Source organism: Condylura cristata, unplaced genomic scaffold (genome assembly GCF_000260355.1).
Source record: "Condylura cristata isolate star-nosed mole 26May11 unplaced genomic scaffold, ConCri1.0 scaffold00011, whole genome shotgun sequence".
In the NCBI taxonomy this organism is placed as follows: domain Eukaryota; kingdom Metazoa; phylum Chordata; class Mammalia; order Eulipotyphla; family Talpidae; genus Condylura; species Condylura cristata.
In genome coordinates, this window is record NW_004567112.1 from 22,388,115 (window position 1) to 22,408,454 (window position 20,340).

The 20,340-nt window shown below is 35.2% G+C and overlaps 1 protein-coding gene across 6 annotated transcripts in view; it reads left to right on the forward strand.

Moving 5' to 3' along the window:
* FRA10AC1 (fragile site, folic acid type, rare, fra(10)(q23.3) or fra(10)(q24.2) candidate 1) overlaps positions 1–20,340 on the forward strand; it is a 33,130-nt gene that overhangs the window by 4,863 nt on the left and 7,927 nt on the right. Inside the window, exons 1-11 of one of the 6 annotated variants that reach the window (XM_012723948.1) lie at positions 4,352–4,373; positions 6,446–6,522; positions 8,083–8,178; positions 8,312–8,357; positions 10,280–10,356; positions 11,340–11,423; positions 11,947–12,031; positions 14,028–14,073; positions 15,984–16,097; positions 17,074–17,116; positions 19,085–19,203. In XM_012723948.1, the coding sequence (XP_012579402.1) occupies positions 4,371–4,373; positions 6,446–6,522; positions 8,083–8,178; positions 8,312–8,357; positions 10,280–10,356; positions 11,340–11,423; positions 11,947–12,031; positions 14,028–14,073; positions 15,984–16,097; positions 17,074–17,116; positions 19,085–19,203 (790 nt within the window). In that variant the 5' untranslated portion in view covers positions 4,352–4,370. Of the gene's footprint in view, positions 1–4,351; positions 4,374–4,799; positions 4,995–5,244; positions 5,678–6,445; positions 6,523–8,082; positions 8,179–8,311; positions 8,358–10,279; positions 10,357–11,339; positions 11,424–11,946; positions 12,032–14,027; positions 14,074–15,983; positions 16,098–17,073; positions 17,117–19,084; positions 19,204–20,340 lie in introns of those variants that run through there. The other 5 variants (XM_004680614.2, XM_012723951.1, XM_012723949.1 and 2 more) reach the window with 5 other exon arrangements.

Genomic DNA, 20,340 nt, shown 5'->3' on the forward strand with positions numbered 1-20,340 from the left:
CTTATGTCTAGGTCTTTAATCCACTTCGAGTTGATTTTTGTGACTGGAGTGAGGCAGTGATCTAGTTTCATTTTTTTGCATGTAGCTTCCCAGTAGAAACAACTTTTTATGGCCCATCTGTATGGCAGGGCAAATGTCTAATTACCAAATACCTGCTCATCTTATTGTCCTGTGAATGTCACCCCTGTCCCTTGGATCCCTAGCCTTCTCTCCTTCCTTAGCTCAGCGTGACACTTACACCTCATTTAGCTTTTCTGGCTTTAAAGGTCACACGTATGTCTGGGTGGGCAGCATGCAATAGAGTACTACTGCTGGTCAGAAGCAGAACATTTCGACAACACACTTTATTGTCAGAAATTATGCAGAATGTACAAGATGCACAAGCACATTGTCAAATTAAAAAAAAAAATCTGGATTTAGGCAAGACAGACTTTTATTCCAAAAGATTATTGCAAGGCGGGAACCTAAAATTGTCTCACCTGTCAGAGAAAAAGAAAAAATAAAAAAAAAGACTTTCTTTTATAGAAACGAGGCTAAAAAGGGAAGTGAGATGAAAGGGTGGTATGTTCAGAGAATCCTTCACGTTGAGGATAGTCTGTCCTCGGGAAGGGCGATGTGCTGAGCAAGGGGGAGGGTCAGGGCTTAGAAGAAGGAGAGAACAACCAAAGGTCGGCCCGCAAGTATTTTATGCCAGTAGGATGAGCAGTTCAGTTTATCACTTATGAGGTAAAGAATGGGAAGTAGAAGAGTCTGTGTCTAGCCTTGTCATGGGTTAAACAGGGAACATCTGAGTTTTGTGTAAATTCATATATAAACGAGTGGGTTTTTTGCAGTAAGCAGTTTTCCAGAAGGTAACAATGGAGAGTGGTGGTGGATCCTCTAAAAGTCGTTGTTTCACAGGAGCAAAGGGCTCAGGAAAAATTCAACAGTGTCAGCATGCGCTGGGCTGTGACTTCCTCCCCTCTAGCTTGGGTGACACCTGGTCTTCTTGGTCAGTAGGGATGTAGGAAGTGCTCTTGCAGTGACCCAGGCTGTGACCAACCCTCATTCCAGGGAGTGTATGCTTTTGGTTCCTCCCTTGAAGGCATCCCTGTGCCTGAGTTACTAGGAACCTGTTTATCTCTGAGAGATGCTCTCCATGCAGTCTCTACCTTTGCTTTCAAACCACCACCCAAGGTAGTTCTTGAGGGAATCCACTTGGAAATTTGTTTCCTATGGATTCAGCTCAACTCACAGAAGTTCTGTGTGGTATTTTGTTTTTGTTTTTAAACTTTATCTGGATGTCAGTGTTGAAAATCAGAATTTTAAATCTAAAAATCCAGATTTCTAACATCTCGAGAAAAATGGATTGCCTCCAGCAATTCTGGCCTACATTTCTATTATATCCCTCCTACACTATTTAACAAAGTTCCTGTCAGTTAAGTGTGTCATTGAAAAAGTTCTATTTATGAATTGAACTATTACTTCTGATGCTGTGGCTTTTATGTAAAGTCAGGAGAGGCATGAGCTCACTGTCTCCTGCTCATTGCTGTTTCCCTGACCTTATTCAGTTGCTTATGTGAGCTCTGTGTGTTTATTTCCATTTCCTACCACCAATTATCACCTTCAGGACCAGGACAAGTAGTCAGAGAGGTTTTACTTTCAGAGAACATGTTGATTAAGGTATCATTAAGAAAATTGCTTACTATTTATATCTAGTTGCTTGACCACACATAAATAATGACATGTACCCTTAAACATGCAGCTGACTTAGTTCACTGGATTTTTCCCTAGACCGTACCAGCACGCATGCTACATGATCAACTGGGGTCTTAAATTCTGAAATCATGATATGGCCAACACCTACTTCATGCTTGCTTGCACCTTCTACAGAGAAGACCCGCTGGGGTACGTTGGGGACTGCAGGGAGTCCTGGGAAGGCACTCTGCCCTTTCCTTGGATGTGAGCTCAGTGCCACCATAGCACAGGTAAATTAAACCTGTATTTTAAGCATTTTGAGTACAAAGTCCTACCTCTCAAACGTTTCCTGCTTTTCCTTCTTTGGGGGCCAGAGGTCTCTCCCTAGGACTTCCAGAGCTTTGCAGGCTTTTTCCTCCCACTGCCCACATCTTCTTGTCACGCCTATTTCTGCAACTGTGTCCCACTTAGAGCTTGAACCTTAAAGATGGAAATTATTTCATTTCCATGATTATAGCCCAAAGCCTACTTACTCCTTAAGATCAAGAAATGTAGCACCAATCAACCATTATTTAATAATGAAATAGGACTCCTCACTTTGCGCGTTCCCAAGTCATGAACTTTTTGTGCCCACAGATATTACAGAACAAAAAAAAAGTGCTTCCGTTCCCCAGTGGTATTTAGTGTTGCTGATCTTTGCTTCTCATCTTATCTAACCTGGTGTCTCCCTGTCAGTTAATCACAAGCCACCACTGCTTCAGAGACATACTGTCTCTGTCCTTGCCTTCTGGGAGCAAGTCTAAAAGTGCCAATCAGTTCATGTGACTAATTGGTATATTGCAGTCTTTCCGCTTTGCCTCCCAGTGCCCCTCCGGTTACGGTCTTCCTGCTTTAGCAGCCTCCTCCAGGTGCTGACAGGAGGAAGTGACTGACCTTCGACCAGCTTGTAAAAGATAGCTGTTAGACTGCGTCTCTATTCATGGACCCAGCTTTACTATGGAAGTGAAGAGCTGCCTTCTGCCAGAGCCAGGCTTATAAATGAACAGAAAGTACAAGACACCTTGCCAAGCGTTCAAAGCCTCAACAACACTAATTTGGTAATCTGCCTCATAAATCCCTCCCACCATCCCCTAAAGGAAAGTGATTTTGTGATAACCAACCTTTTTTTCTTTTTCTTTTTTCTTTTTTTGGCCCAGTATAATTACCTCGTTCCTGCTGTCTTCTAGTTATAAAACTTCATTTTGAAGAGTTCTTCAACACTGCTTGCTTTCTTCTAGATTTGATGATGTTCAAAGAAATTTAAAGTTTTAAAATACATTTTTACCTTCTAATAAGTGAGATATATTGATGTGATCATTTAGGGGGAAATGCAGTCTGCAAACAGCTATAAAATATTAGCAGAATGCAGCCTTATTGCTTGAATTAGAAATATTACTTGATGCTTTTACTATCAACATCACCCAGCTTCTCTTATCCCTATCATATATCTGTTACAGCACTTTGTTGCTATATTTGAGTTACACAGAACTTGAGGGCACTGTAATTTTCATACTCATTATTCAATAACCCATATTACAGATTGGGAATCACAGGTTCATGCCACTTACAAAGCTCTTTACACATGCCAGAATATACTTCTATCATTCTACATCATTCTACATATTATTTCTAACCAACCTTTGAGACTAACGAATAGCTTTTACACAGATTCATACCTTTGAGGACTAGGACAGTGCTCTGCCCAGAGCAGACTTTTAATAAATACTTGAACTTAAGAAAAAATTTTAATGAGCTGTAATTACTAACATGAAATTTTCTGGTCATATAGGTTTTCTAGCCTGTATTAATTGTTTGGTTCAGATCAGGTGACCTAACCATAACATATATGTTCTGTTTTTTCCCTGTCAAAAACTAAATCTAAATCTTTAGCTGAACACTCTGGTAGCAGCAGATCTGAAATTCTAAACATGTGAGAACCAGGAGCTGCTTTCCACAAAGTCAATTAGTTTAAAAAGAAAGAAAAATAAAAAGAGGGTGGGAATGAAGGGCTGAATTTGGAGAAGGGTAAGTACTGTTCTTTTCTAGACACCCCACCAGTTCTTGAAGTTCTGCACTTCGATATCTCTTGTGCAAAAATAACAGAGCAACACAGATTTTTAAAGATCTCATTCACTGCATTAGGTATGTATTTACCATTTACTGTCAAAGATAGAAGTAGGGCCTTGAACTGATCAGGCTGCTACCTGCTGTTTCATGCAAAAAGTTATAAAATGATGTATGTGTTAAGTATCAAGATTTTCTCTAAAATAGGTCCACTGTAGAAGTCAGGCATTCCAAATCAACTCCACAAATACTTAATTAGTGCTTGTGATTTTGGAGACATAGTGTTGGATAGAGCATCAGCCTCAGGGAGACAAGACATGAAATCAGATAACTAGACTGGAAAGCAGAATGGGACCGTCATAATGTAGAAAAGGTAAAATACAGGGAGCACCTGGTGGACCTAACTATAACTTTACTGCCTGAAATTTGTTGCTGTTGTTGTTTAATAAAGATGTATTTTGGATCCTTTTTCCACATGCCAAGCCTCTTATTTGCAGAGAATCTGTGACCCTGTGAAATCTCCCCTCTGCCCTATTCTGCTTAACTTCAGAAATTCGAAGAACATCTCTGCCACCAGATCTGCATTTGGAATGGTATCTATTGTGTGGGTGGTGAAACGATGGAAAGTTATTTTTGTTCTAATTATGAGAACTGTTTCACTGGAGAAGGAGTGGGAGGAGAGGCAGATCTGACACCCAGGCTCTCAGCAAGGATGCTCCAAGGAGGCGTTACTAAGGTTACTAGAAAGAGGACGGCAGTGATATTCCAGCAGGATTTTTTCTAAAACAAAATATATTTTAGTATGCCAATCGATATTAAATACTGAGCTCCCTAGAGGGGTCGGGCGGAGGCTCAAGAAAAAAACGGGGCTGCGACTTGGAGGAAGAAGGAAACTTCTGTTTCTAGGCCTTGTTCTTCCGACGTCTTTGTTTCCAGGGGATTCTCTAGCTGTTGCACCTCTTAGCCGCTCCCGGGGACGGTGCCATTTAGGTGTGACACGCGGCCGGACTGGACGGGAAGCGGCGCCCGTCAGGACCCGTACGGAGAGGCGGGGGGCGGAAGGCGGTGTCGGCGCTCGGAAGACTGCGCTGCCGGCGGACGGGGCCGGCTTTGCAGCGGCTCGCTCAGGCCGCGCCTCGTCTCTGCAGCACCGGAGAAAGGAGGGAGCGACGATTCAGGGGGCGAGGTTGGCAGAGTAGGAAGAAAGGGAAGGGGTGTGTGAGAAGGGCCTTGACGGTGTTTGGGTCGGGGAGAAGGACTTCGAAACTTGTTCATCATATACTATTAGTTGGTTTTCTTTCTTTTCTTTTTTATTTTCTTTGGCTGACAGACTCGGGAGACACCCGGCGTGTCTCTGCTCGAGTTTCTCTCGGCCCTTGTCAGTTGATTCATAGTCTGAAGTGAGTGAGAACGCCTTAGTTCCACCACTGACTTGAGATGGACTTGGGACGGATAAATCGGATAAATCGGGTGAAAAGAGTGGGAGAGGGGGAGCAGGGTTAGGAGGTGTTGTCCTGGGGTGAGGAACAGGTTATGATGAGGGTAATGTACCGTTCATAAGGATTTACTGTAGCAGACACCGTTCTAAAGCCCTTTATATATTGTAACTCCTATGAGGCCAGATGTCTCCTTAGCCTCATGTTACAGCTGGGGAAACTGAGGCTTAGAGAGTCTAAGGAACATCCCCGAAGAAAGACAAAGGAAAAGTGCAGAGCCAGGATTTGAATTCTGGTTGGCTGCTGCAGAACATACCTACAAATCCTGAACAGTGATGTGCCCCATCAAGAAGTGAGGAAAGCAGGAACATAGGAAAAGAAGTGAGAGTCTGGTATGACTTGAAGCAATGTTATAATACAGCTGAAGCAAGAGTTGACCAGATAAAGGGTGTGAGATCCAGGTGTGTTTGTAAGATGATGACAAATGCAAGGTAACCTCCAACTCCAGCCTTGGCTAGGGTCTTTACTTTTATAGAAAGTTATGGGACAGGTAAGAGATAAACACCTACATATGAAAGTGGAGTCATAGAAAGATCACAGACTCATAAGATTTAAGGATTATTTTATGTGGCCACCTTGTTTATCAGACGAATCCCAGCGATGAAATAACTTATATTCAAAATCGTCAGGACTACAGACATGTCTTATGTTTAGTCCCATGCAATAAAGTTTAGGGAGTTCTCTATTTCTTGTTGCACTTGCTATAGTGAATATTAAAGTTTAAAAATATTGACTGGTTGACGTGGACTGCTTTCTTTTAGCCATATGAATTGGGTATTTATGACATCAAGTAGTCAGATAATTCATTCATCCCCTTTAGTATGTGCCCTAATGTAATGCTGAAATCAGGAACTTATCCCAGTAATCATATGGAGGCAGATCGTATACCTGGTGAATTTTAGTGAAAGTGTCAAAGAGTAGCTTCCCCTGTTGGACTGATGGTAGTTAGTCAGGGGAAAATACTGCTTCATTTCTGGTCAGGCTTGTTAAAGTGGGTGGATGTTGTTTTGATGTTTTAGATAGCTGGGTAACTCAGAAATAGTGACCTGCCTGCCACCTCAGTCCTTTACAGTTGTGACTTTTTAAGATAACTTAACTTTTTAAGTATTCTGTTTATTGAACTATTGGCAGCTTAGCTTCTAAGGAGCTTAGTTTATGTTCCTTTACAGATGCACGGCCATGGAGGTTATGACTCTGATTTTAGTGATGATGAACACTGTGGAGAATCTAGCAAAAGGAAAAAAAAGTAAGTAATTGTTTTATTGTGTTTTAGGTCTTTTCTATGTTGAAATGAGTGTAAGTAAATAATACTGAAAATTTTTGAGATGTGTTTGAATTTTTGTTCATTAAACTGTAATGACAGTGTATAAAAATGTTTGTGTGTGAGGAAATTTGTGGAAAAGGAAGCAGTAGGAAAGAAAAATAAAGTTTTTCTTTTGTTGCATCCAGTTTCATTCAGCTCCTAAGGACATGTTACTTTCTAGTATCACAATTAAGAAGGCTTGCTGATGGTCTTTTTTGCTAGTATTTGACTTCAGAGTGAGTTTGGTGTAGGGAGTGAGCCTATAATACAGCACGATTTTTAAAAATTTATTATAGTAGTTTATTTTTACATCATTTTGTGCCTTTTTCCATCCCATTTGTAATCCCTGTGGTCTTTCCATCACCAATTCACCCACGTGCCATCACCATAATCCTGTGTACAACCCTCCTCCCCTCCCCCCATTTTTGATCTCATTCCCCACTTCACCCCAGTAAAATGTCTCTGGTATATAGTTGTTTATTATTATTATTTTTTCCTCTGGTCCTTTATGCTTCTGCTATGTGAGTGAAACCATCTGGTATTTTTCTTTCCGGCTTATTTCACTAATAAGCATGGTCCCTTCCAGCTCCATCCATGTTGCTTCAAAAGGCATGTGTTTGTCTTTTCTGATCACAGTACAGCACAATTTTTATAGTTTTGTAAATGAGTAGACTGTAAATGGTCAAGGGAAAGAGCTCCTGGAAGTTTATAATGCATTGGAAGGGACAAAAACTGCAAATAAAGTCTGATAAGAAGACTGCATCTTAGTGGAGTTGCTGTGACTAGAAACATCCTTCTCAGCTTCCAGTGCTTAGAAATTGGATTTATTTGTTAATTCAGATGTGGTCAATGGATTTGTATTAAACTTATAAATATTGGTTTACTATATCACACGGAAACAATGTATTGAGTATTCTAATTGTACCTGATCACTTTTCTAGACAGTCTTTATGGATAGCCAAAACAATAGTATTAGTTGTAATAAATTACATTTTATGTTCCTTTATTTTTTAGAGTTTTCATTCAAAAATAATACTATTTAATACTAGAATCTGAGCAAATGTAGTTAGTCCTCTCTGCTCTAGGATTATATGTATTTAAATACGTAGGCCTGATGATGTATATCATCTACAATCAGTCCTTTTTTCCATTGTAGCAATTATGAAAGCTTCATTATCTTTACAAGTGACTTACAAAGAAATTGTAGCACAAATTTTATTTAAGATTAAGATAGTGAATGGTAGATCCAGGATTTGAATCCAGGAACTTAGGTGGTTTGACAGGAGAATTCATGCTTTGGTTAGTTTCCTCTTTCCATTTTATAGGAATTAAATAAAGTTACTGAACTATTTAAGGAGATATAAAATGTCCCAATACCAAGCCGTGATTCTTTTAATATTGAATTCTTTACAATGTTCTAATAATGAAAATACAAAGAAATAGGAAGCAGACTTTGAGAAAAAATGAACTCATAATATGTAAATTTTCTTTTGAATAAACCAGGGCAGTTGAAGATGACTTACTGCTCAAAAAGCCATTTCAGAAGGAAAAACATGAAAAAGTGGCCCATAAGCAAGTTGCAGCAGAATTGCTGGATAGGTAAGTTATGTTAGTATATATTAACTTTATTGCAATTTAAGATGCTTTTGAAAACACAGGGACTTGGGAATTTGACTGTATTAATTAGAATATAGATATTTGCATTTGTTTAAAATAAAATTTGTTTTAACAGGGAAGAAGCAAAAAATAGAAGATTTCATCTCATAGCTATGGATGCTGTATCCTTTTTGTATTCTAGTTTTTTTATGATTAGTAGACTAGTTTAAAATCTACCTTTTATTTCATAAAATCTTGTCAAGCCAAATAGAGCTTTTACATTTTATTTTATTTTTAAAAGATTTTTATATTTATGCATACAGAACTGGGGTACAGGCCAGAGGTGCAGGGGTGGTGAGAGGATCCACTAGAGACAGAGTGGGGAACAGAATAGGCCGACTGACAAAGTTCTTTGCTGAGGGGAGCAGCGGGTGGGTCAGGAGAGGTCTGCTGCCCCATGTGGATCACCTCCTGGACAGGGATCAAACTCATGCTGACGTGGCTTTAGCCTCTTAGTGCTGTGCTTTAACCAGCTGCATCACCACTATGTACTTATCTTTATTTTTAAAGATAAGTGTTTATTAATGAGAAATTTTGTCATTTCTCATTTACTTCCTCTTTTACTAATCTATAAGAAAATCTTACCGACAAAAATAAGACATTACTGGCCCTCCCTGGTGGCGCAGCAGGTTAAAACACCGCACTAAAGCTAAAGCCACTTCCGCATGAGTTAGATCCCCGCCTGCCCGGGAGGAGAGCCACATGGTGTGGCAGACCTCTCCTGACCCGCCCACTGCTCCCCTCAGCAGTGTACTTCGTCTATCTGCCTGTTCTGCTCCCCTTCTGTCGCAGGTGAATTCTCTTACCCTCTGCATTTCGGCCTGTACCCAGTTCTGTATGAATAATTAAATAAATCTTAAAAAAACAAAAAAGGCATTACTAATGTTCTGTGAAAAGAGTACATGAACTTGAAAATAATTTTCCTACTTGTTTTTCTTGCAAAGCTCTCAATGTTTTTCATTTTTTGCATGACTCTTATTTTTAGTACTTTGAACTCTTATTCTTTTTCCTACCTGATTATTGACTAGTTAGAGTCTTTGTAAATAAAATTTGTTTATTTTTAAAAGTAAATGAAGAAAATATTTTATGAATTTTTGAAGAATACTTTGACACACTGTGCACTTTTAAAGTGTTTACTTGACAAGCTTCTATATAATAATACATGTATGGAATTATCACCACATCAAAATAATGAACTAATCTGCCACATCAAATTTCCTTCATCCTTTCTGTAATCATTTCCTTCTGTAGTTCCCTTTTCCCAATCTCCTAGACAATCATGATATACTTTCTCTTCATGGACAGTCCTCAGACCTTTTATAGGAGAACACATTGTGATCAGTTAAGTCACTAGTTATCTTTAATAAAGTAAGATGTAGTCACAGACAGTATTATAGATGAGATCACTTCTGTTACATACATGTTCAGCTCTTAGAGACTTAAGCTTTTTAAAACAAAAACTGAATTTCTCATACCATGTTACACTGCATTGAAAATAATAATCTTTGAGTATTAAAAACAAATGTAAAAAAATAACGCCTGGTTTCTTATGTTTACTTTTCCTTGAAAGCCTAATGCAAGGATTTAATACTATGAAAGTTATATCTTCTATTCTAGAAGCTTTATTATTTTTGGAATGGCTATTTTATGGTTTATATTAATGAAAGCTCAATTTTGCTCCTTTTAATTTTAGAAACTACAATTTATACTTCACACTATGATGATGAAAATGAGTGGTGGTATGAGACTGTACGCAGTTCAGCAATTGAAGAGGTAGCTCTCTTTCTCCCCAGATGGGGATGTGTTTTATCACAAGAGTAATCGATGTTTGAAAAATGTTCAAAACAGTATACAGTAGAAAGTGAAAGCCTTCATGATCATGTTAACTCTTATCATCTTAGGACTTTTATGAATATATAATTATGTATTTGCATATTTTAAAAGTATAAATAGACTCTTACTATGCTTTTTCTTTACTTCATGGTGTATTGTGGATCTAGACCAATTCCTGAGTATATAAAATCCTTAATTTTTTGCATTCCAGTATCAAAGGCATACAAAATTTGTAAATGACTATATTTTATACTATGGTGGAAAAAAAGAAGATTTCAGAAGATTAGGGTAAGTATCCTGATGTTTACCTACAAGTTCCAGTTTCCTTGTTACATCATAAGGTATAGAGGCCATCCATAGCTGAGAAGTTTGTTCTAAATCCCACTTCTTTGGCTACAGACCCCAGGTGTAACCTTACCTGCTGAGCCAGATCTGCTCCTGGCAATATCAGTGTAGATAAGAAGTGCTTAGGTGTCTGCTTGTGTAGTAATTATTTCTTGGCAAGGATCTTTGAAATAATGAACTTTTTAGATCTCAGTGTTTATAATAGTTTTTTAAAAGGCAGAGCATACAAGATCCTTTAATATTTCCCCCACAAAAATTTCTTCCAGTTTGTAAGGCTTTTCTATTGGAGTCTCTGAGTTCTGTGTGGATTGCTTTTTTCCTTGTGTGGATTTAAAGATTTTCTGAGTTAGTAGAGACCTAAAATACTACTATGAACTCATCTCCCCAGATTTATACTCCCAGTCAGTTTATCTTGGATTTCCCAAAAATCTTTTATTCTACTCCTGAACTAGTAGCATCTTGAAAAATCATCCCTTAAATTCTGTCTTTTACTCAGGGATACTGAGTATCTTTGCAGCTACATTAAAGTAAGATATGGAAAGCTTCATTCTTCATATATTTTAAAAATTGGATGTTAATGGAATGTTACTGACTTGACCCAATTGTGAAACTTACCTTGATTTACTTTTCCTAATCCCTTTAGTATTTATTCAGGTTTCCCATCCTAGCTTCAGTTACTTCGCACTGTTTGTAAATTGAAACCAGTGATAGAAATGGATGGGTTCTTTATTTATTTAATGTGTTTCTGTAGTGGCACTCTTTATGTTTTGAAGATAACTAGAATTTTCATAAATACATGTTTTCTTGTATACTCACATCACATTTTCTATCCATTTTTACTCAGTTGGTTAGAAATCTAAACTGTTTAACTGCCAATATTTGATTAATTTTGCTTTATAGTAAGTTGAAGTAATTTTATTTTCCAGGGAAAATGATAAAACTGATATGGATGTTATAAGAGAAAATCATAGATTCCTATGGAATGAGGAGGATGAAATGGACATGAATTGGTAATGTTTACCACTAGAAGCATAATACATCTATTTATCCTACGGGGTGCTTTCTTTGTCACCTATCCAAGAAGTTCAGTTTTGAAATGAGCATATAAAATCATGCCTTGTATTATTGAATCTGTTTTGCTTCTTTTGATAATTTTTAATTTTAGCTGACTTCTCATTGCTTGACTGTCTTAAAAATAACAGTTTCATATTATGCATTGTCCCATAATATGCTACTACATGCTATTTTTTACATTTAAAAAATAGTACCTAAAGATGGTTTAAAAGATTGAAGCATTATTATAAAAGGTAAAAAGTAAAGGGTAAGTCACCTTCTCATCACTGTCAGTCCTTTAGCTTTTCTCCATGAAAGAAGCACTTAGTAGTTAATATTCAGGTATTCTATGCACAGGTAAGAGGCTTCTTTTAAATTTAAAACATTAACATTTGTATGTATTATTTGACTCTGTTTCCATATAACTAACCATGGCTGAATTTTTAAATGTCTAAGATTTATATTTTTTAATGCTTCTAGGGAGAAGAGACTTGCAAAGAAATACTATGATAAATTATTCAAGGAATACTGCATAGCAGATCTCAGTAGATACAAAGAAAATAAGGTATACCTTCCAGACATTTTAGAGGATTCTTATTAAAGTACAATATTAACTTTTATTATACTGACATGCTCCACACTATTTTTTTAAAGATGCTAATTATAGCAAGCTCTCTGTGCATGAGGGTAGAATGAGAACAGAAGAAGGCTGAGCACCAAGCCCTGAAAAACTGCAGTGTTTAACCTATCATCAAAAAAAAATTCATGTCCATGAAAGGATATGAAAACAATGAAGCCAAACCTTTATGTAACATTTAACTAGTAGTCACATTACAGTGGTTCTATTTCTTATTGCCCCATAGATTATAAACTTCATAATAGCATGTACTATTTTAATACTCACTCTTTTTCCTTAGCAGAATGCTAAGTTCAGTAAGTAGTTGTTTAATAATTATCTGTTGGATATTTTTCATTAATGTATGAAAAAAAGTTTAGAATATACTACTGTACACATTCGGTTGTTTCAGTAGAATAGTAACATAGTGGATGGCTAGTGAGCCTCACATTTCTATGTGGGCTAGAACTAGGGTTATTTTGAAAATTTTATACTTTTCCCCCCTAGATTTGGGGTATTTTATTTTCATTTGTTTTAAGCAGAATATTTTGAAATATTTGGAGTCTTCTTTTGCATTTAAAATATAACATTGTTTAACTCAAGTAATAGACATTGAATTATCTCTCTTAACTGCAGCAACCTATGAAGTTCGGGTTGTTACTACCCTTTCTGTTTTTATACATCAAAAGGAAATAGAAAGGTTAAATAACTTTGCCAAATTTGCTGAGCTAGTTAATAAATGATGTGTTGGGCCTGCATGATTCTAGATCTGAGCTTTTAACTACTGTTGAAAACAATAGAACTAAATCATTACTAAAATTTTGAGGTAGCATACTAATATGAAATATCTTAAGGTTTTGGAAGAAATCATTTTTAGCCAAAAAATAATTATATTTGGACTCTGGAGGGAAGTTTCACTATAGGGTTGCAGTCTGGTGCAGTTGTTCTTTCCTGTTCTTTTTCTGGGCCAAATTTTGCCAATAACAGAAGCTTGAATATTATGTTGGATTTCAGGTCAGTCAGAGACTTCTCAGCTTAGGTTGATAACATCAGAGGTATATTCTTTTACTCTTGAATACTGTGTTTTCTTCTATTATTCGGGAGGTAGCTGATTATATCCTTTGATGAATGAGAGCAGACTGTAGTAATACCAACTAGTAAATAGCACTTTTTGAGCATTTACTATACAGGACTTGACAAACTTCTTTTGTAATGGCCATATAGTAACTACTTTAGGCTTTGGTTTCTATGACAACCAACTAAAGTCTGCTGTTGCAGTGGGAGACGTACTAATTATCTAATGGGTAGGTATGGTTGTTTTCTGATCAAACTTTATGTATAAAAATAGGCAGTAGGCCTATCAACCATAGTTTGCTAACTTCTGGTATACTGTGTGTCAGGTACTATTCTAAGTGCTTTATATGTCTGGATTATCGTATTTAAATCTCTTAACCCAAAAAAGTGTGTAGTTTTATTTATCTACTTTACATGTGAGAAAACTGAGGCACAGAGAGATTCAATAACTCAGCCACAATACTATTCTTAAGTGATAGAGGTAAAGTTTAAGCTCAAACACCGTGGCTTGAAAAGCTGCACTCTAGCATTTTATGTACTGCCTTGCTATTATACCAGAACCTTTTTTTTTCCTATTAATGTCATAGAACAGGATTTTTAAAATGTTTTGTGACCTGATACCTATAACTTTTAAGGTGGTATGGAAATTAAAAGAAAAAAAAAGCTTCCCTTTATAGAGAGAGTTGGTAATTAGATTGTATTTTTAAGTTCCTAGAATCCTATAGTGAGAAAAAAATGATTGGATGGCAATTAGGCTTACTATTTAGCTTGGAAGAGATTGTCAGTTATTGATTTGTGTCTAGATTTATATAAAATTCAAATGTAACATTTAAATTTGCTTTTGTATAAATGTAATTTTTTGGTTTATCAGTTTGGATTTCGGTGGCGGATAGAAAAAGAAGTAATATCTGGAAAAGGTAATTGTTTTTTCTGAATTTTACTTTTTAATAAAATGTAAGTCATTTTATTTGTTATTGAAGTCATTAAGTAAGATTATTCGTAATACAAACAATAAAGACTATCTACAAAAGTAAAATTGGAAAAAAGATATATTCATGATACATTACCAGCAGAGACAGTACTTAAGAAATTTTACCTTTAGGATTTTTGCCTTAAACATGCAATTGAGGATAAGTAGAAAATGTTTTAAGGGTTAAAGATTTCATGGCAAGAAAATTATAAATGTATGACTGTTTGATTCAGTCAATTTTTGAAATAATGAGTTGGTAATATATTCCAGTTAAATCCATATTTTAAAAGTAGAAATTAAATTTCCCTTTGAACCTAATAGAATTTTTAGACAGGCGAGTTTTTACTTTGAAGAGCCACTGAGATTGAGCACAAACATTTAGTCATACAAAAAGAGACCAGACATTTTGTAGGCACTTTTAGTAAATAATTTTTCCATATTTCGTCATAATTTATTCATGAAACTTTTCTGGAAATTTTGTATTTTTATAGTGCCTCATACGATAAAATTAGCTTTTTATTGAATAATTGAATTTTTAAGTGCTAGTGCTTCTGAAACATTTAGGAAACAGTTTTAAAGTTATAATAATTTAAAATTACTTTAAAAATAAAAATTACACTTATAAATGATTAAACATTTATGCCATCAGTATTGCTTACATATATACATCTTCCATAAATTGGGTATGTCTGTCAGGTGTGAAATGAAATCTGCAATAAAACAAAATTAAACAGTGGGAATGTTCTTCTTTCAATAATAAAGAATCAGCCCTGAAGTTACTCTGAAGGAGAAGGGAAAAGGTATTTTAGTTTTTCACAAGATTACATTTTAGGTTGTGATTTTACCTAATTACAATTTTACAAATTAGTACTTTTACTGAGTAGAATTTTTGGGTGATGATATGTAGTATTGCCTTTAAGGAAAAACTGATGGACATTTCTGAATTCATATAACTGAACAGAGGATTAGTTGGGATGGGAGAGAAAGCTTCTGTTGTGATTTATAAAGTTATAATTTTTGTTACTGTTTTAACAATAGAACCATTACTAAACATGTATAGATTTAATAAAGCATTCATTTGGAATAAGTAAAAAAAAAAAGATGTCAGTTTAGAAAAGTTACAGGCTTTTTGGACTGATGATTTTCAAAATTCATTTTGATAGTTTCTTTTTAATAAAATAATTAGTTTTTTCTTCTTGTTCATATAAATGAGTGAAATGTATATTTATTTTGTACAAATAAAAGTTTGATCTTAACTTTTTCTCTGCACTCAATTGTTGAAAAGTTTTTTTCACCTTTGTATCATCAGTGTTAGTTTAGTTGTCGTTTTAGGGTTTCTTTTTTTTTTTTTGCAGGAGGTTTTAATATGTAATGGATGTAGTATTGTGTTACTGATTTAAGTGACAAGCAGTACTAAAATTTAGAGCATTGGGCTTGTTCATTCTGCTTCATCTTAGAGTGTGAGCTTATTAAATGTTCTTTTAAATGCCTGTTTATGTTGGTACAAAAATATGTGTCTTTATGTTAAGACTTAAAAATATTCATTTCTATCAATTTAACTGTTGTTAACTATTGCAAAGTACCTACAGGTATAAATGGAAGAATGCATTTATTCTTCTAGACTATCTGTGAATATATTGTTTTAGAACTCTCACTTTCTAAAGTGTTCATTGCCCATTAAAACTGCATCTAAATATAGTCTATCTGTTGAGCAAGAATTCTGTGACTGATGTTCTTTAATGCTTTTTTAAAATAGAACTAAGAATGTATATTGAGTAAATTTCAGAGTTTACACTAAATTACACAGATAAATATTATCACTAAATCCGATAGCTAATATTCCTTAATTTTTTACAGGCCAGTTTTTCTGTGGAAATAAATGTTGTGATAAAAAAGATGGCTTAAAGAGTTGGGAAGTTAATTTTGGTTATATTGAGCATGGTGAAAAGAGAAATGCACTTGTCAAGTTAAGTAAGTTGACTTTATTTGGGATTTCATTGAGTTCACCCAGGTTTATCTAATAATTTAGTTTTAAATATATATAAGAGTTAATTTAAAATTCAGTTCAAAACCCTGGAAGAGTTTTTTCCTCAGAGAAAAGAGCTCTGGAGATGAAAATTTTTATTCCCACATTATAGTTACATTAGGTGAATTAATTCTAATGTGAATGCAAACCAGTAATTGTATAAACTAAAGACCTCTTCCCATTCACCAAATTACATGGTTAAGATGCAGAGTATCAGAAATGACAGTGTAAAATCTCACAGTAGCTGATAGCCTTAATGTTATTGTGTGGGTGTTAAATAAATGCACTCTCTTTGATCATTAAAGAGAGAATTTAGGAGGACATCGAAGTTGTTCTTGCTATCAATCTTAAAAGCTTAGGGTTATGCCAGAATCTATCAATTTTTTCTAACATCTGTATTTTATAATATCATTAATTATTTTCTTTTTTCTTTTCTAAGCTTATTTTCATGTCTCAGTTTATTTTCTCCTTCAAATGTTAATGGCCTCTCTGGGTCCTAAATAAATGTGTCCTCAGTTTTCTGCCTACTCCAGAGAGAAGTAAAGAATTGCCCCTATAATAGAGACTGGTGTCTGAGTTCTACCTGAAAGTGTTCACGATGTTCACCAGCAGTCAGCTAGTATGAACTGAGGTTTTAAGGCAAAAGAAGAGGCTACAATAGTGATACTATTTGAAAACTTTGCATTGGCAAAGTCTTAAGTAGCTTTCTCTTATTGTTATTAGTTATTGCTGAGGTGACAAAAATGTTAATACTGTTCATGAAACACAGTTTGAGTAAATTAAAGCACATTTTTCTAAAGTAATGATAGAATATTTTTAATTCCCCACATACTTTAATATTAGTTTGTGTTAAGTATATGCATTCTTGAAGCAGAGAGAATTAGATTGTTTTCTTAAATTATTTACTGTTATTTTTTGTAGGATTATGCCAAGATTGTTCCTTTAAATTAAATTTTCATCACAGGTAATACATTTTTTTAAACGCCGTTGTTGCTGTTTGGTAGCTTCGGACATAGTCACTTACCTACTTTGTGTTTAAATATATACTCGATAAGGTGTTGGTTTAATTAGTTGATTATGTAGAGTATCAGGCATTACTGTGACCACATAAACCAAAAAACTAGAAATCTTTAGCCAAACAGTCTTAAATATGAAGACCTGTGGAGGGTGTTATATAACACTACAATTTTTAATTTGGAGTCAATATTTAGACATCATAATTTTCTTAGAAATGATGTTTTAAAGCAAATCTTCATAAATCATTCTTATGTCTCATTTTAATGCAGTGTTTTCATTGGTATTTGGATTCTTACAAAGGATTATAAACCTTGTTGTTCATTTCACATTGATTGAACTAGAATGTGTTTGCCATATTGAGTGGGGATGCAATACCAGTGTTTTGCAGTATGTAGTATATATAAGATGATAGACTTTGAAATCAGACTTCTGGGTATTCTTCTCAGGATATTACCACCACTAGTAGAACTCCTCTTGTCCAGATACTTGATCTCTGTAAAACTCAATTTTATCATCTCTTAAAATAAGGGTACTAAGATTATTGTGGGAGTAAATCAAAGTACATGTAAAGTGCCTCACACAGTATCTGACATATAGCAGTGGAGTACCTGACATATAAGATGTTGAAACAAAATCATATTTTAAGATCAGCTTTTTAAGATTTTAAAATGAGCCCTATCTAGTATGTTAACTACTAAAAATAAATATAAAATAATTAATAATTATCTAATCCTTAAAATTAGCAAAATTTTTTAGATTACTTAAATAAACTATACCTTTATTTCCCTTTCCATCAATGATACTGGTAAGATACCAGATATATTTTTTGATCTTGACTTTCAAACTTCATTTTAAAATTGAAGTGATTTTTCTGAGAGAAGAATAAAACAGTTACTGTCTTAAAGAATGTTATAGCATTTGGTATAAGTTCCTTAATTTGGAAATTCTTGAAAATAATCCTCTCTCCTGTCTCTTTGTCCATCTTCCCAGTATCCATTTCAGCATTATCACCTTTTCCTAGTCACTATTTCCTTTCTCAGCCATTAAGATCAGTTGCTCACTAACTGTGGCACTGACCACCTTGTTGTAAACTTGGTCTGGCAGAGATAAAGCTTAGCAATAAAACAACATATAATGTAAAGTAGATACATGATTTAAGTAAGCACCACCATCTTCCTCCCATTGTACCTTCACTGCATTCCTACCTTCTTAATAAAGAACTTTCTATTTACTGATGATTTAGAACTGTTAGTGGTTTATTTATTTATTTTTTTTAAGATTTATTTATTTGTGCATACAGAACTGGGGTACAGGTCAGAGGCTCAGGGGTAGTGAGAGGCTTCACCAGAGACAGAGTGGGGTACAGAACAGGCAGATCGACGAAGTACACTGCTGAGGGGAGCAGCGGGCGGGTCAGGAGAGGTCTGCCACGCCATGTGGTCACCTATGGGGCAGGCGGGAATCGAACTCATGCGGAAGCGGCTTTAGATTCTCAGTACTGTGCTTTAACCTGCTGCGCCACCAGGGAGGGCTGTTAGTGGTTTATTTTTATACTGTCTATACTTTTGCAGAGCATGGGTGGATATTTATGTGAAAAGAAATGGCCTTTATTCGTGTAATTTTCTTTTAAATAGCTTATAGAATGAAAAGGAAATGAATAAAACTATGATTTACATTTATTAAGTTTTGTAAATGGAATTTACAAAAATTGTTTTTTGTGTCAGTGTTCAGCCTCTATTATTTTTTAGAATTGTCTCACTTGACATACTAACTTAAAACATTTAGAGATTAATTTAAGGGTTTCTTATTTTTAAATTATATTTTTAAAATAACTGATATTTTTTTCTTTCTCACTGATTTTTATTTTTTGTAACTTTAAAAGTTAACTTTAATTTTTATATTGTTCAACATAAAGGAGAAAAGAAGTCAAGTCAAAAAAAAGAAAGGGTAAAGTCAAAACAGATGATGAAGCATCATCACCTAAAAAATCCAGATTATCTTCTACAGAAGAGACATTGAAGAAAAAGGATAAAGGTAAAAGGGAATATGATATATCTACTCGCGTTCCTGAACATGAAGTGTAACCCACCATAATGTCTCAGCTGTAGAATTTAAATGCATTTAGAATTCTGTTTTATAGAAGTTGAAGGAAAACTGGTTGACAAGTTTAGATATGAGTTCACAATAACTTTTAAAAACAAAGTTGTTTTGATTCATTTTTGGCAGACAGTGTAATATTGAAAACAGTATTCTAATCTGGCCTTGTCACTTAAGAGTCTTGTTATCTTGAGCAAGTCAGTGAGCTTTGTGGGTTTTTATTTTTCCCAGCACTTACCTGTGTACCATTTGAGACTAATGTTGGAGGATCAAATAAGGATGAGAAAGGCAGTTAGTATAAAATTATAATGCTGTGATTTTGGTTATGGTCTCTATGATTTTCTTACTTGCCTATGGGCTTGAAAAGGTAGAGGTTGATATATATGTGTCCTCAAAGCCTAGAAACGTGTGCTGTACACATATACTTAGAAAATAAATGTTAAATTCATTTACTATTTCCTCATTAGTCTTTAAGCTCTCTAAGCCTTAATTGCTTCATATGTAAAATAGTCATGATAGTACCTCATAATAATCTCAAGGGATTGTTCAGAAGTTGAAATGAGATAATGCATATAAGGAGTTTTCATAGTACCTGACACAGTTATTATGAGGATTATTGCTAGTTACAGTTTTAGTCCTTGAGAAAGCTGTATTATAACAACATAGATAGAACTGGAGAGAACTATGCTAAGTGGCATAGGTAATGATGGAGAAAGACAAATACCGGACGATCTTATTCATGTGGAGTATAGAGAAACAAACCAAAAGGACAGCAAAAACTAAGCCAAAACAAACCCTAGACATCTGACTGTGGAGTTGAGGTTATGGTGGGGATGGGGGTTGATGGGAAGCAAAGTTGGGAGGGAGCCTAATGGACTGTGGTGGAGGATATGAGAACTTTGGTAATAAGTGTTGTGTGACAGTTTCCATCTGAAGAGCTGTCAGCCTATTCCTCTAAATTATATACAGTGTTACAGGCCGGTGTTACCGCAACAACAACAACAACCAAATAGCACAATTAAAGGAGTTAAAGTTACTGTTCTTAAAGAATGTTATAGCATTTGGTATAAGTTC